Raw genomic sequence first — 15,270 nt, forward strand, 5'->3', positions numbered from 1 at the left:
GGAGATTGTGTTTTGTTGTTTCTAGTCAGAACCCTTGACTGTAATTTACATTGTATCAGTACTAGTGGTGAAGATCAGGACAATGATTTTCAACAGTATTTAGTTGTAAATGAATTGTAGTGTGCTGGTTGTGCAGTATGCAGATGTCCAAACTGCAACCGGCTTGCTCGCTCAGCAGGTCCGCATACAGGGGCACAGCTTTGTTCCTTTTCGGTTCAGTGAACCTCAAGAAGAAGTGTGGCAATTGCGTGGAAGAAAGGAGGACTCTCACGTGGGTTGGAGCTAGGGTTTATTGTCCCCAGAGAGCCACGTAAAAGTGGCTCCTGGGTTTTGACTTTCAGGTTAAGTACAACGGGTGTGGAAAGGGGCAGGGGGTGATCTAGAACCAATGCCAGGTAGGATGGGAGTGAGCAGAACAAGAAAACAATTAGCAGGACATCTTATACATAAAACAGGGACGGTTAATAGAGACCTTGCCAAATCACAGTGCAGCCCCACTCGCATTTTCCAGGCTTCTGGGGAGGGTAACAGGGTGATTGACAAAACCCACCACAAGGGAAACACCAAGGGGTTTGAACAGGGGGCAGCGTGGACCAAACCATATTACAGAAATTTGGTAACCTAAATTTCACACTGCAGCAGTGCAGAGGATTGCTCTTAAGAAGCAAAGAAGCAAAAAAATTTAAAACCCATTTTTGCAATGAGGCTGAATTTAAAAGCATGATCAACCCATATGACATATTTGCAAACTATCCTGGCACTCTCAGGTAAAAAGTTTTCAGCCTTTAAAGCATGCTATTATAACCCAGATCCTGTAGTACTTGTTTTACTAATGCCTCTAAGAAGATAACGTTCTTGGTTATATGGCTCTCCAGCTGCTGAAAGGAGAGAATCATACTGGGTTGCAGTGGAGCACATGGGAAAATGAAGTGGGTTGGCAACAAAATAATGACAAGAAATGGAGAGCTTTATATCTGCATAATGAACGCAACCCTAATTCATTTTTCTGTTTGTTACAGGAAAAACAAAACAAACCCCCCAACAAAACCTCAAATAAAAACAAATTAAAAGTAACCGAATATTTACAAAGAAAAAATAATAAAGCTGTTGTGATTGTGGTGTGGCTTAGCTACCAGAAATACGTTTTCCCCTAAAGCTTTTTGTCACGTTCTAATTCTGTAGCGCTTCCCACCTGCTCTGACTTTTTCCAGAAGAGCCCAGCAGCAATTTTAATCACCAGATCTATTCTGGAACATCACTGAAAACAAGAAGTAGGAGGAAAATCAGCCACTGGAAGGGAACATTCGTACCTGCAGGCAGTTTTTCAGGTGGCTACAGCCTGAGAAGGCCTCAGAGCCAAGGGATCCACGGTACAGTAAAGATTCCAGTTACATTCCATTTGTCTGCCTGTCTACACCCTCTCTGATCTTACTAACACTGAAAAAGAACTCTGAAAAATTAAGCCTAATATCCTTACAGTAAAACTCTAAACACAATCATTTCAATCTGCGTAACTTGGATAAATACAACTTTTCTTCAATCACAATTTTTCATTCATTTCTTTTAGGAAAAGGTCATCTCTGAAGATTTGCTCTTTATCAGTTAAGTTTATCTCACAATTACAACTGACAGAAAATCCACTTTCATGTTTATTTTCTCCTGCTAATAATGAAGAGTATTTATGTATTCTAGGAAAATTAACATCTTGGCTTGCACTGTAATGAACACGTAAATTTTCCTCAGTGACACACAGCTCCAAACCAATCCCTGACCATGCACATTCCCAGAAACACCTCTGATGATCATAATTTATCTTAGCAAACTAAGGACCTTTAACAGGTCAGAGCAAGTAATTCCCCAAGAACAAACCAAGATGTATGGTTTTAATTCAGTAACGGTGACAATAATAATCAACTGGGAAAGCTTTTATTCAAGCAATGATGTAGAAATAAAACCTATTCTACCAAGCAGATTTTTTTGCAGCAAGAGTCAGCCAGTGAGAAAAGTAGTAGAATTAAGGAAAGTTGTAGCAAGTATCAGTCGTCTTCAATTTGTGTAAGTGACTGCCAAACTAACGACTAGAAGACCCTCAGTAATCTGCCAGTATCAGCTGCAAAGCAGTTTCAGTTCAGAAAAGTCATTCCCCAACACTCAAAGTGCATGTCAGAATCATGCATGTCTCTCACCTACCTGGCAGGCTTGCACAGAAGCACCACCATCAGTCTACATCAAAAAGAGTATAATTTCAGTATTATCTCCTTGCAGGCAAAAGACAGTCTGTGGAACTAGCATCAAGCACTTCTGACCCCAATGAAGTGCTGCTCTGTGAGTTACACGTTAACTTACTTCGGTTTCATGTCTCTTACCACAACAGATAGAACATGCATTTAGTGGGGACTGTCACGTGAGGTTTTAGGAAAGGAAGGCTCCCTTGCTTTCCAGGTTATCCAGCGATTTAGTGCGCCCAGAGGTGTCTACATCTTCCCCGCCTTCATCTGAGTGCCTGGGAGACGTTCACAGACAGTATTTTAAAGTGAACAGTGCAGCAGTCTTAAGTCTGCATTAGAACTCTCACGAGCACAGATGTACAAATAGTGCAGCCTTGACACTGGGCACATTCATGGTCCCAGTGACATAAATATTATGGTTTATTGCTTCTTGTGCCAGAATAAGGTTGATAAACTCACTGGTATCAGAAAGCACAAGCAGCAGTATCCCCTTGGAATAAAATTACCTGACAGGCATTCCTGTGGAGAAGCAGACGCCATCCCAGAAGGGAGTCTTCCCTGACCTCCTTCCCCTTTTAAGTTATATTTTAATTGTTTTCTTTGAGGTGTGGGAAACACGAGCTGATGTCATTTCATGATTAGGTGGATTTTGAGTGACTTGAGTAATACATGTGAAGCGTGTGCAAGTTTTATTTCATTAGAGAATACACCTCCACAAGGTGTGTACATGAAAAGTGTCTTACCTGAAAAGTTCTCTAAGAATGGACACTGCTAGACAAAAGCATAACCCAAAAAAGGAAGAGAACTAGTTCTGGTGGAAGCAAAATTGCTGTGGATTAAAGTCCACTGACCAGAAGGCACAAAACAGCCTACAAGCATTCCAGGAGGCACCAACAGTCCGCATCCAATGGAATCAATCAGCAAAACCCTGGAGGTCTTTAAAAGCTTCTGAACCCAATCCTGAGTAATCTGCTTAGGCAGGGAGATTGGACTAGATGAAATTCTGTGATCCCCCTACACCTCACCCACTCTGATTCTGTGAAAATTAACAGCAAGTCCAAATCCCTTCTGATAGTTCCTGTTACATAATTTTCCTGTTGACTTTCAAGCTCTGACTTTCAATGTTGTTAACATTGCTCTCATGCACACAACTGGAGGTGAAGAGGTGAAAGAGAGAATACACAGCAAAATGCAGCAAGCAACTTCTTTTAGGTGTCTCCTTGGTGTTTATTTGTACTACCCTGCAGAGTCTCGTGCCTTCTGGACACTGAGACCTTTATTCACTGTGCACATGAATAAAGCCTTCCTTAGATTTTTCCCTCATGGAGTTATTCCCAACTAAAAAGGGATGACTATTTTACACTTGGTAATCAGCAGGAGTCACTGGTTCTGGGTCTTTAACAAAGTCAAAGTGTAGCAATTCAAGATAGTTAGGGATAGGCGATCGGAAGATGTCGCGCTGTACGGGCAGGCAGAACCCCCCTTTCCTCCTCAGCAAAGGTCACTTGACCCCTAATTAGCCAATAACACCTAGTTTATAACGTAAGCAGAAGGAAGTGATGCAGTTAACACAAGTTATATAAACCCATGCTACACACTAATAAACACCATTTGCCATCCACCACACTGGTGTCTGTGAGCTGATGGCCCGAGCGGTCTGGGGTTGGCCGCCGTGCTGTTCTTGAACCAGGTCGTCACGCCTCGCAGGAGGCAACATCAAAGGTCTCACAGGTGTTTTTAACATTACTACTCCTGCAGCTGCACCACCAAGTATGGGACTCTCCAAACAACATGGGAAGTATTTGGCTTAAGCAGCAAGTTACTTTACAAGGTTTCTCATAATGTTTAAAGAAGACTGTCTGTACCCTGAACCAAAATGGTTCCAGTGGTTCATGTAGTGGAACAGCTGATAAAGCTTCAGGCGTTTCTCAAACCCTGCAGCTTTGGGAATTTTACTATGATAAGCAGAATAAAAAGAACTGCTGAAGCCACCAAACATCCCAGCTATTGCAAGATCATACTCTGAATGGCCGTAGAAAGAAGCTGGATCAAAGACAATTGGACCAGAATCATCCTCGGCTACATTTCCTCCCCAGAGATCTCCGTGCAGGAGAGAAGGAACGATTTCCACATCACAGAACAAACCAGGTATCTTCAGCTGCAAGGGGGAAAAGCAAGACATGTAAATTACACACTCTTTCACTTTAAAATGTAGAGGTATATCTGCATACCTGAAGCATCTTAAAACCCTACATTTGAAACACCATGGGACCTGGCCAACCAAGAGGTGCTGAGTACATCCAGAAGACTCTTATTTATCATGAAAAGCGGCAGCAGAATAGTAATCTAAATCTTTTTTAGCAAGAAAATAAAAACCTTGAAACTCGGATATTGACCAGGGTTAGTACAATCACCAGCAACAATCACCAGCACTTCATCAGTAGAAAGCTCAAGGATGTCTCACCAAATTTCGAAAAAGTAGAACCCACTCTGTCAGGTGCAAACAGTGAAAGAAAAAACAACGTGCAGGACAGAACTGCTTGTGTACTTTTCTCATCATGAATGTGTTACAGGGAAATGAGAACATGAACTCCATCCAGTATTTCCCCAACAGTAAGGCAAAGTGTTATCTGGCACTTTGGAATTCACTCTGGAATGCGAGCATAGGGTGATGTGGCAAACGGCACTATACCTTAATATAAGGGCATTTTAATTCCTAAAAACTGGACTCTCTTACCAACAGAACCTGGTGCAAACCAACAAACTGGAACTTTGGTTTAAGAAAAATAAAATTTAAGTACACCCAACTCTTCCAATAATGAGAACTGAGGGAACCGCTCCTACCTGAAGCTGTGCCCAAAGTTCTCTTGCTTCTTTGTCACCTGATTTCTTTTCGACCATATCCATCTGGGGCTGGATCCTCTGTCTGGCAAAGAAGGTCACCCAGTCATTCTGCCAGTCATTCACCTGAAGAACAGGACTGCAGATGTCAGTTCTACACCACACAACAGGCAGATTTTCTTCTTTTTCAAGTAAGTCTTTTGAGGATCACACAGCCTTGTGCTGGTACCATCCAGGACAGGAAGTGCTACCATTTAATTGAATATTATCTTAAAACATTAAATTAGGGGAATCTCTCAGTGATTGAAGTCGAAGAAATTCAAGAGCTATCAGCGTCCAAATTAATTTATTTCCATTATGATAATTTTGTGTCACTGTGTCCCTCTGTGTCACTGAAGGGAAAACAAGATAAATTTAAAATTCTATCAGTCTGATAAAGTAAAACCTACCTGTGGAAGATAACCACAGCAGGTAACTGTATGAAAACCAAACTGATCCACAAACTGGACTTCCGTTTGCCCTTGTCCTTTACCTTTCAAACCAAAGACAAAAATTCAACAGTGACAAAATACTAAGCATCCGTGACACAAATGAACCTTTAAAACTGCACAATGCTGCTTCTACTGGGGAAAAAAAAAACAAAGGCACTTTAATGTTCTTTTTATGGTTACAGTGTGGCTGTTTTAAAGTTTGATGTAAAGCAGCTATATTCTACTTTTCAAAATTGTATTTTGAGATTCTGTATCTCCTTTGATACCACGTCCTTGTAGAAACTGTGGTTTGGGCTCCCAAGGTGTCCTGGGTTGTAGTTTAGGATGTATTCTATCACCATCTTCAGTTAATGGCCCATCAATGCCTTGTGCATGACTCATCATCCCATTGTGAGATGCTCCGCCCATGGGGAGGAGCCAAGCATTCTCACTGGATCTAAGCTGGGATTTGGCACAGTAGAAGCAGCCTTCACCCACTGGATTCCCAGAGGACAGGAGCTACCAGACCTTTCTACGAGATTTCTGCTTCAGGTAAACCACCTCATCTGGACTGTTTCCATCACCCTGATCAGGTTGTATTCTGACTCTGTCAGTGGTTTTTCTATTTGTATTCATTTTATTTTATTTTATTCTATTTTATTCTCCTTTTCTTCTCATTAAATTTTATTTCTGACTTAGAGCCTCTCACTTGGTTTGTTTTCAAACCACAACACAAGGGTCCAAAACTGAGTATATGCTTTGCTTACATAGACCCAAGCAGAGCAAACAAGAGCAAAAAGAATCCCTGTCTGGGTCTGTTTCATCCAAACTTGTTCTCATGGTATCTTCAGAGGAAGATTAACTTGTCCTGAAGTAGCAAAAGTCATTTTAACTGCTCTGTAGATTACTATCAACTGGGTGAGATTTGCAAACAGCTGTGTACTGTACCAACTGTGTTCCCTTCTTTCTTCAGCTTCTCTCCAAGTTTCTGGTTATGAAGGTGAAGATCAGCCAGCTGAGTTCCAAGCAGTGCTGAATGTCTAAGAAACAAAAAACCTAATCTGAGTACCACTGACATATGAACAGAACCAGGTCTCGATATTCCAGGAGTTACTTGAACAGATTTATCAAGTGAGTAAAAGCACCTGTAACAAAATAATTTTTCAGTGTATTCCAGTTATAAACACCTTGTCTTCTCATCAAGACTGCAGATTAACACAAAATGTACTTACTTGGCTGTTTCTGACACCACTACTGACAGTGAAAGTGAGCAACAAGCATAAGTTTCAAACAACGAGAAACTATCAATTCTAATTTCTGTGTCATATCACTTCTGTAAGGGCTTTCTGTAAGATATGCGTAAGAAAATACGCACATGTTATGCCTCTTTTTTTTTTTTTTTTTTTTTTTTTCTTAAATTCTGGTAAACTGTGTTTGGGAAATAGAACCAAGCAAGGCTGATCTTCTTTCTACTGCTGCTTCCAGCTGCTTTTCTCTCATATGCATAGATGATGAGAGAATCATAGGGGCTTTGTTTATTATCTATTTTTAATAAAATCTCATCCTCTACATGGTTCAGAGGAGTCTTGTATACAAACAGACTCTTATTATTTAATAATTATTAATAATATTTAATTATTAATATTATTTAATAAATAATAATTATTTATTATTACAACCAGCTGCCTCCCATGTTAACAAAATTATGTTCTTTTTCCTGTCTTTGACCTTTCTCAACTTTCCCTGTTCTCAAGGCACTGTCATTTAAGGCAAAGCTATTTCGTCCATTTGTTCTGTTAACACAGGAAATCTGCATGCCAAAGGTAGCATTTTTGAGCCCAGAACAGCAATATCTCTGCCCTTTTTCTTGAGACTCACCTAGGGCTTTTCATGAATTAGAAACTCTATCAACAAACAGGATGAGGGACAAGACTTTAAACTGGCTGGAGAAGTTCTGAGAGAGAGATGAGAAGTAGGTCATGACCATCTCCCTAATAGAATCAGACAGATAATTCATCATATTAAGTGCTTGTCACAGAGAAGGGTCAAAAGTACGAAACTATCAAAATGAAGGTAAGAGCTGAAAATACTGAAAACGAGATTAACTGATTTGGGGAAGCGCCTCTGCGCAGTCATGCAAAGCAATAAAGTACTGGTTCTTTTATAGAGGGCAGGTACACAAAACAGGTGATCAGGATGGTCATTTTCCTTACTTTCCTTACAGTAAGAAACCTTACTGTAAAAATCACTAATTAACTAAGCAAACAAACCCAAAACGAACCAAAACCCAAACTCATTTTGGGATGTATGATCAATTTGCTAGGCGAGGCACTGTGAAGTATTTTACACAGCTCTCTGCTGTGTGATTTCCCATATTGTCTTGACTCGCTTTAGAAAAAAAATAAACAAGTTTTCCCTATGGAAAAAAGTTTTTTAACTATCTTAACAGCCAAAATTTCTGGTTAAAGGAAGCAAAGATAACACTGTTTTACCTGTTTAAGCCTCTCATTTCCAAGTGTTCCATCGCAAACGCGGTACTGCCCCCAGGCAGGTCTATAACTCTGATGGGTTTAGGCACTTTTACCGTCTGTGTTTTCCAGACGGCTTCCAGACTTGCCATTTCTCCCTCAAACATTCTTCTGGCCTGCCAGATATTAAAGGAAAGTATTAGTGTCTATGAGCATCAGTCATAGGTAAACAAAGCACTTCCACAAAATCAACTGATTTTGTAAAACCTACATAGAAAGGTTGGAGGAAATGTTTATTCACACACAGGATACAGACAGAACCACACCATCAGACCTGACAGTAGTTTTACACTTACAGTAATTTCACTTCATAAAACAAATGAGTGAAAATTACTTAGGTTCTAGAATTCTCTATAATTTAGAAAATCTGTTTGCAACTGAAGGAGTGCAAACTGATTAAAGTATGAGCTCCTTCAGCTACGCCCCACCAGACCAGTGTTCTGGTTCTTTCACCAGAATGGTTTTCCACGGTGTTTTCTTCTACTTCATGGGGAAAGGGTGTGGGTGGGAATTAACTGTAGCAGCAAAATGCGTCCTATCACACTTGTGCAACCCAAGCCATCACCATCTGCATTTGCTCGGAAGACATTCTGAATTTGAGACCTACTTCTGCACCTGTTACCTACACCAAGGAAAATCTACTCTCCCAAGTTCCTCCTCTGAGAGGAACTCATCACATGAAAAAATGCTTCTCTGCAAGAGTCAGGCACGGGTTGCAGAAAAAGCACATGGGAAATTTAACATATCTGGTAAAAGCCAAAGCAGGGAAGGAGAATGAATAAAATAGAAGGAGAATGCTAGCCGTTTAGTAACGATCCATGCAACACAATCACAAGACAGTTTGCAGTAGACATCGACTGAAAATTGGAAGCCTAGAGGCAATCACAGAATGGTTTGTGCTGGAAGGGACCTTATGACATTCATAAACACCACCTTGCCCCATTCCCTGCCAAGGCACGGACACCTTCCACTATCCCAGGTTGCTCCAAGCCCTGTCCAACCTGGCCTTGGACACTCACAGGGATCCAGGGGCAGCCGCAGCTTCTCTGGGCATCCCGTGCCAGGGCCTCACCTCTCCCAGAGTCAGAAATTTTTTCCTAATATCTAACCTAAACCTACTCTCTGCCAGTTGGAAGCAAGCCCCTCTTTCCCTGTCACTCCAGGTCCTCGTAAAAAGTCTCTTCCTGTCTTTCCTGTGAGCTCCCTTCAGGCACTGGACGGTGCAATTATGTCTCTATAGAGCCTTCTCTTCTGCAGGCTGAACAGTCCCAGCTCTCCCAGTCTTTCTTCATGGCGCTCCATCCCCCTGACCATCTCTAGGAGACATTTATGGCTCTCCTTTTGCCTCAAGAGTGAAGAACTGCTGAGTTACCAAGGCTGAGTTAGCTGTGTCCACAGGAGATCAGGAAATACTGTGTCTCTGTCTAAAGCATCATATTTGGCTAAAGCCAGCTGCTCAAACAGAGTAAGAAGAATTGCTGATGCACAGCATCACACAGCACAGCTTTTACAGCACTTCAATGAATCAGTGCTCAGGATCCACACACAGGCAAAAGCACACATACAGAATGAAATTGCTAAATAGAAAAATCTGTCCAGATTTTTTTCCCCCTCAAGCCTGATCTTGCAGCTAGCTGGATTGTGTAGCTAAATACAGAACTAGCAAAGGCCTAAGGAAGGGCTACACCAATTCAAACTCTCTTCTGTAAGGCAGGATAACCTTCCTGTATTACCCCATGTTCCCACCCCCATTCAGCTCCCCAGCTTGATCAGAAATTGTTGACAAATTTGGAAGATACAGTGGCATGCATACTTTGAGACACATTTGCCAGCTATGAAGGGCAAATACAAGTTTTGGCTCCTGTTCTGTCACTGAATCTATTTATGTGATAAACACAAGTACGCGGTATCTTTAAAATAAATTCCACCTGATCTCTGTTTTTGCAAAAGACACTGAAGAAATAAGTTGCATTGTACTTACCTCTACCAAATGCAGGTATTTACCTTTGACAGTATGTTCCAGATATTGAATGGACAAAGCAGAAAAGCTTTAACAATTGGGAAAAAATATCACTTACTGAGAAAAGCTGTTTTTTGTGTGCAGGGAATTAAGTTTTAGTTAAAACCGCAGAAGGCACGCACCCTCTCAGCAGACAGTTTTGTGCCTACTGGGTTGCCTTTGCCATTGTCACAGCACTTGCAGACACCGTTACACCACTGCTACCCTCTGTAAATAACAGCAGCACATCATGGTACTGCATGTCCTGGAGCAACAACACTGATACCACATTATCCCACCAGAGAATCGGACAGGCTGGAAAAGACCTCGCAGACCATCAAGTCCAATCTTTGACTCATCTGCACCTTGCCACCCGGACTACAGCACTTAGTGCCACGTCCAGGCGTTCCTTGGGCACCTCCAGGGATGGGGACTCCACCATCTACCTGGGCAGCCCCTTCCAGTGCTTAACAACCTTTACCAGGAAGAAATTCCTGCTGATAGCCAACCTGGTTTGATGCCGTTCCCTCTCCTGCTGTCCCTGTTCCCTGGGAGCAGAGCCCGACCCCCCCGGCTGAATCCTCCTGTCAGGAGGTTGTGCAGAGCCAGAAGGTCTCTCCTGAGCCTCCTTTTCTCCAGGGTGAGCCCCCTTCCCGGCTCCCTCAGCCCCTCCCGGGGCTCCAGACCCTTGCCCAGCTCCGTTCCCTTCTCTGGACACGCTCCAGCCCCTCAGTTCCCTGTCGTGAGGGTCCCAGAGCTGGGCACAGCCCTCGAGGCGTGGCCTCAGCAGCGCCAGCACAGGGGCGGTCACTGCCCTGCTCCCGCTGCCACGCCAGGCCCGCAATGCTGCTTCCCATCGTGGCGCCTGCCCAGCCCGGCACCCCCGATCCCCACCCGGCCACACCTCCGACCGAGAACTGTTCTTCACGAACACCCGGCCGTGGTCCGTGTCGTAGCTCCAGCCCTGGCTGATGCAGCCGCCACCCGTGTGCCCGGTCGGCCGCAGCACCGCTGTACCGAGAGCCCGCTTCAGCGCGTCCTCCATGGCGGCGGCCGCCGGGGCGGGGACGGGCGGCAAGGGGCGGGAGACAGAGGGCAATGGGCGGTGAGGCGCTCGGGCGCTCCCGCTCCTCGGATGCCGAGTCTCCCCTATGTGCAGTTTTATTCTCCTGATAGCGAGGAAAACGCATAACCATAGGAATGATTATGAGGTGCTTTATTGAAGAGCTCTGGGAGCCGGGGTACAAACCCAAATCCAACTCCAACAGGGGTCCAAGAAGGCCCCAATATTATACCCCTCCATTACATAACTCCATGTTAATCATTAAACCTACGTTGTTCTATTGTATACATCCAAGCATGAATTTTGTAAATATCTTCTTTTACAATTCTAGTTTGAAATAATAATCATGTTCAGCTACTAAAAATTATTACAATTCGATCATCTATCTTAAGATGATTAGGTACAGTTTCACCCGACCTAGTTTCCAAATACAAGTCGTCCCAATCTTCTCTTTCTCCCCCCATCCCGATTACCCAGGCAGAGTTATACTTGATTTGGTTAAAACAATGAAAGCAACACCTGGTTGCAGTGAAGCGGAGACTCTATTCCCAGCTTCTCTGGTAACCGAAATTATTAACCCTATCCTAACATTCCCCCCTTTGAAAGTATTTCACTTTAAATCTACTAAGTGTAAATGCTTTCATTCAGTACAGTCCATTCATCTTCTATACTGGATGTTCAGCTTCAAATTCGTGGTTGACGTGGGCTTCATTAGTGCAGATCGGAGGTGCTGAAGGTGCAGTCTTGTCTCGTGTCAGCGCCTTCATTATTGTTCTGTTCCAGGATGTTCTTCTTTGTATTTCCTCTTTTAGGATCCTATAAACTAACCAAATCGCTAGAAACATAATCAGTAAAATTATTACATTTTGAAGGATAGATTTCACCCATGAATTAATATTCAATCCTAATCCTTTAAAAATTTTGTCTAACCAAGTAGTAGCTATATCTTTTTGTTCCTCTTGTACCTCATGTTCTATCTGTCCTAACTGGCTAATATCATGTTCTACATCTGTTGTTACATTTGGGATGTGGATATGGATATCCACACACTTCGTGTTCTTTCAGGAGTAACATATCTAAAGCAAATCGATTTTGTAAAGTCATTTTGGTAGTAGCTTGTAACTGCATATTGAATTTACTAAATCCTTCTTGGGCAACTCTTGCTAATCTTTTTACCTGACCTGTGATTTTACCCAGCATTTCCCTATTCTGATAATTTGCAACAGGACCAAACAGAGATTCCAGGGCCCACCCGAATTTTACTCCACTAGAGGGTTCTTGCCAGGTGTCATCTTGATTTTGATTATTCGAGATATCTTGTTTTGTTTTTATCTGCAGGAGCTCACGGCTCCCATTAAATGGGGACCTTTTCCAGATTGGGCATAAGGTGGGGAGACCCAGAGTGATTTCTTTTACTTCCCCGTCTACTGGCAAGTGTGTTGTCCAAGCACTATCACTTCTTGCCCACACAAATTGCCCCGGACTTCGGACTGTACTCTTACTACATCCTACTATGATCCTGGGTGCGATTTTGCCCTGTTTGTGTTTGATTCCTCTGCAAGCACAACCAATTTCAAGGCTACAGCCAAGGGTGACCATTGTTTTACCTCCAGGTTGTCGGAGGTGCAGTCATAAATCTTATCACGTGTCCACCAATTTACTTTTGCTGTTTCTGTTCTGCTAGCAGTACCAGTGTTTACTATCGCTGGATCTGTTTCATTTTCAGGGCTTTTCCATTTAATGCACCAAGGAGTGCTTGCCATGTATTGAAACTTCTGAAATATACCCACAGACCATGCACTATCCCAGGGTTCTAATCCTTTCCACTCCTTTTCTTCACACTTCTATACTAATGGGTTTCCTGTCACATTTTCTGTTACCTGTTTACATTTAATTGTTTTGTTCTCTTTTATACTGGGTAATTTTGATGTTATGATTTCCCAACTTATTGGGTCCCCTGCTGCCTTCGGTATTGGCAGGCAGGCTGTTATTCTAGTGGTGTTTTGCATTTTGGCAAAGTCTTTGATTAATCCAATCATCACATTTCAGCTTGAATCGTATTAGGAGCTTCTGTTACCTGTGTTCCTGTTTGTACCTCTCTCTTCACTTTAGAATGAAGAGCAGTTGGTAGACCTCCGTGTATTCCATATCCCAAAGTAATTCCTAATGGTAACATTAAAATACATGAAGTTAACATTAACCCCCAAACGAGCATGGTTACTGACACCATTGAAAACAGTTACAGACGTCTTATCTTCAGCTTTGTTGGTTTTACAGCTTGCGCAGCCCACGACACAGCTCCACGAGGGACTTTCTTCACTTGGGTGTAGCGTATCCAGGGTTCCACTTCAGCCACTCTGACAGCTGTAAAGGTGGTTAGTAGTACTTGATGAGGACCAGTCCACTTTTCCTTCAATGGCTCTCCATCCCAGGTCTTGAGGTACACCTTGTCTCTCGGTTTGATGTCGTGGGCTGGATTTTCAAGACTCAGTGGTCTATTCTACAGGAGAGCTCTCCGGAGCTGTGCTAAAGTTTTCTTAAGAGACAGAACATAATTATACACATCCTATTTCCCTGTAACATGTACATTTGGATTAGGGTTTGGAGATTCATATGGCTTCCCATACTATATCTCATAGGAACTGACTGACATTCCACTCCTAGGTTTTATCCGAATCCCCAGCAATGCTATTGGTAATGCTTGTGGCCATTGCAATTTAGCTTCCTGGCATATCTTACTAAGCTGACTCTTCAATGTCTGGTTCATCCTTTCTACTTGTCCACTTGACTGGGGTCTCCATGGGGTATGGAGGTCTCAAGAGATTCTCAATAATCTACTCACCTCCTGCACCACCCTGACTATAAAATGTGGGCCTCTATCTGATGATATCCCTATAGGCACCCCAAACCTGGGAATAATCTCCTGTAGTAACCACTTAACTGTTTCCTTTGCTTGATTGGTACAACAGGGAAGGGCTTCTGGCCATGCAGAAAATGTGTCAACCCCTACTATCAAATACTTATATCCTTGAGTTCTGGGTAATTCTGCAAAATCTACCTGTCAGTAATCTCTTGGTTTTGTCCCCACCCGAATTCTTCCTAGCTGTGTTTGTCGTCTGGCCACTGGATTGTTCTTTAAGCAAATCTTACATTTTGACATTACTGATTTTGCCATTGTTTGCATCTGTACCGAGATTATATATATCGTTTCGGCAATTTTACCAGTGCTTCTGCACCTCAATGACACTCATTATGTCTTATTTGTAAGATTTCTCTCATTACCAAGGGGGGTACCACTATTTGCCCTTGTGTGGTTACATACCACCCTTTTGCGTTCTTCTGTGCCTTCAGCAGATGTGCCAGTCTGTCATCTTCTATTGTGTACTTTGGCTTGGGAGGTAAATTGAATTGAGAGACGTTAAGTTTTGACGGAATCAAAGCCATTATTTTCTGCATTTCCCATGCCACCTGACGGGCTGTTCAATCTGCTCTTTGATTCCCTTCACAAATTTTAGAACTGCCCAATTGATGTGCCTTGCAGTGCATGATTGCTACTTGTTTGGGTTTTTGTACTGCATTTATTAGTTGTAGGACTGCATCTTGATGTTTAATATGTATCCCTTGGGAGGACAGTAGTCCTCTCTCCTTCCATAATGCTCTGTGTACATGCACTACTCCAAAGGCATATTTTGAGTCAGTCCATATGTTGACTGCTTTCCCCTCACTCATTCTAGTGTTCTGGTTAATGCAATCAGCTCTGCTCTCTGGGCAGATGTATTAGGTGGTAATGCTTTTGCTTCCACTACTGTGTTAATTGTGGTTACTGCACATCCAGCATATCTCATTCCATTTTCCACAAAGCTGCTTCCATCCGTGAAGAGTTCCCATTCTGGTTGCTCCAGAGGAGTATCTTTCAGGTCTGCTCTTGCTGAATAGGTATACTCAATCACCTCTACGCAGTCATGTTCCAGTGGACCTTCCTCAGCTGTAGTACCTAGAAACGAGGCTGGATTCAAAAGGTTAGTTGTTTTTAGTGTCACATCATCCTGCTCGGTCAGGGTTACCTGGAATTTTATCATCCGACTTGGAGAGAGCCAGTGGCCCCCTTTCTGTTCCAGGACCGTGGTTACCATGTGTGGCA

The 15,270-nt window shown here is 42.8% G+C and overlaps 1 protein-coding gene across 1 annotated transcript; it reads right to left on the reverse strand.

Moving 5' to 3' along the window:
• Nucleotides 1-272: 272 nt before the first annotated feature.
• LOC136374581 (ketosamine-3-kinase-like) lies at nucleotides 273-11,127 on the reverse strand. The gene is made up of 6 exons (XM_066339986.1): nucleotides 10,971-11,127; nucleotides 8,032-8,183; nucleotides 6,488-6,579; nucleotides 5,519-5,601; nucleotides 5,073-5,195; nucleotides 273-4,386 (listed from the first exon to the last, which is right to left on the reverse strand). The coding sequence occupies exons 1-6, from the start codon at nucleotides 11,109-11,111 to the stop codon at nucleotides 4,048-4,050; spliced, it is 930 nt and encodes a 309-aa protein (XP_066196083.1). The 5' UTR covers nucleotides 11,112-11,127; the 3' UTR covers nucleotides 273-4,047.
• Nucleotides 11,128-15,270: the final 4,143 nt, after the last annotated feature.

This window comes from Sylvia atricapilla, chromosome Z (genome assembly GCF_009819655.1).
Source record: "Sylvia atricapilla isolate bSylAtr1 chromosome Z, bSylAtr1.pri, whole genome shotgun sequence".
Taxonomy (NCBI): domain Eukaryota; kingdom Metazoa; phylum Chordata; class Aves; order Passeriformes; family Sylviidae; genus Sylvia; species Sylvia atricapilla.

What these genes read in the sequence shown, in the direction of transcription:
- LOC136374581 (XM_066339986.1), bottom strand. Translation starts at nt 11,111, where the DNA reads ATGGAGGACGCGCTGAAGCGGGCTCTCGGTACAGCGGTGCTGCGGCCG. An exon ending in AGAACAGTTCTCGGTCGGAG is followed by an intron (nt 8,184 to 10,970) that starts GTGTGGCCGGGT and finishes AATATCTGGCAG; the next exon opens with GCCAGAAGAATGTTTGAGGG. An exon ending in AACTTTGGGCACAGCTTCAG is followed by an intron (nt 4,387 to 5,072) that starts GTAGGAGCGGTT and finishes TCCCCCTTGCAG; the next exon opens with CTGAAGATACCTGGTTTGTT.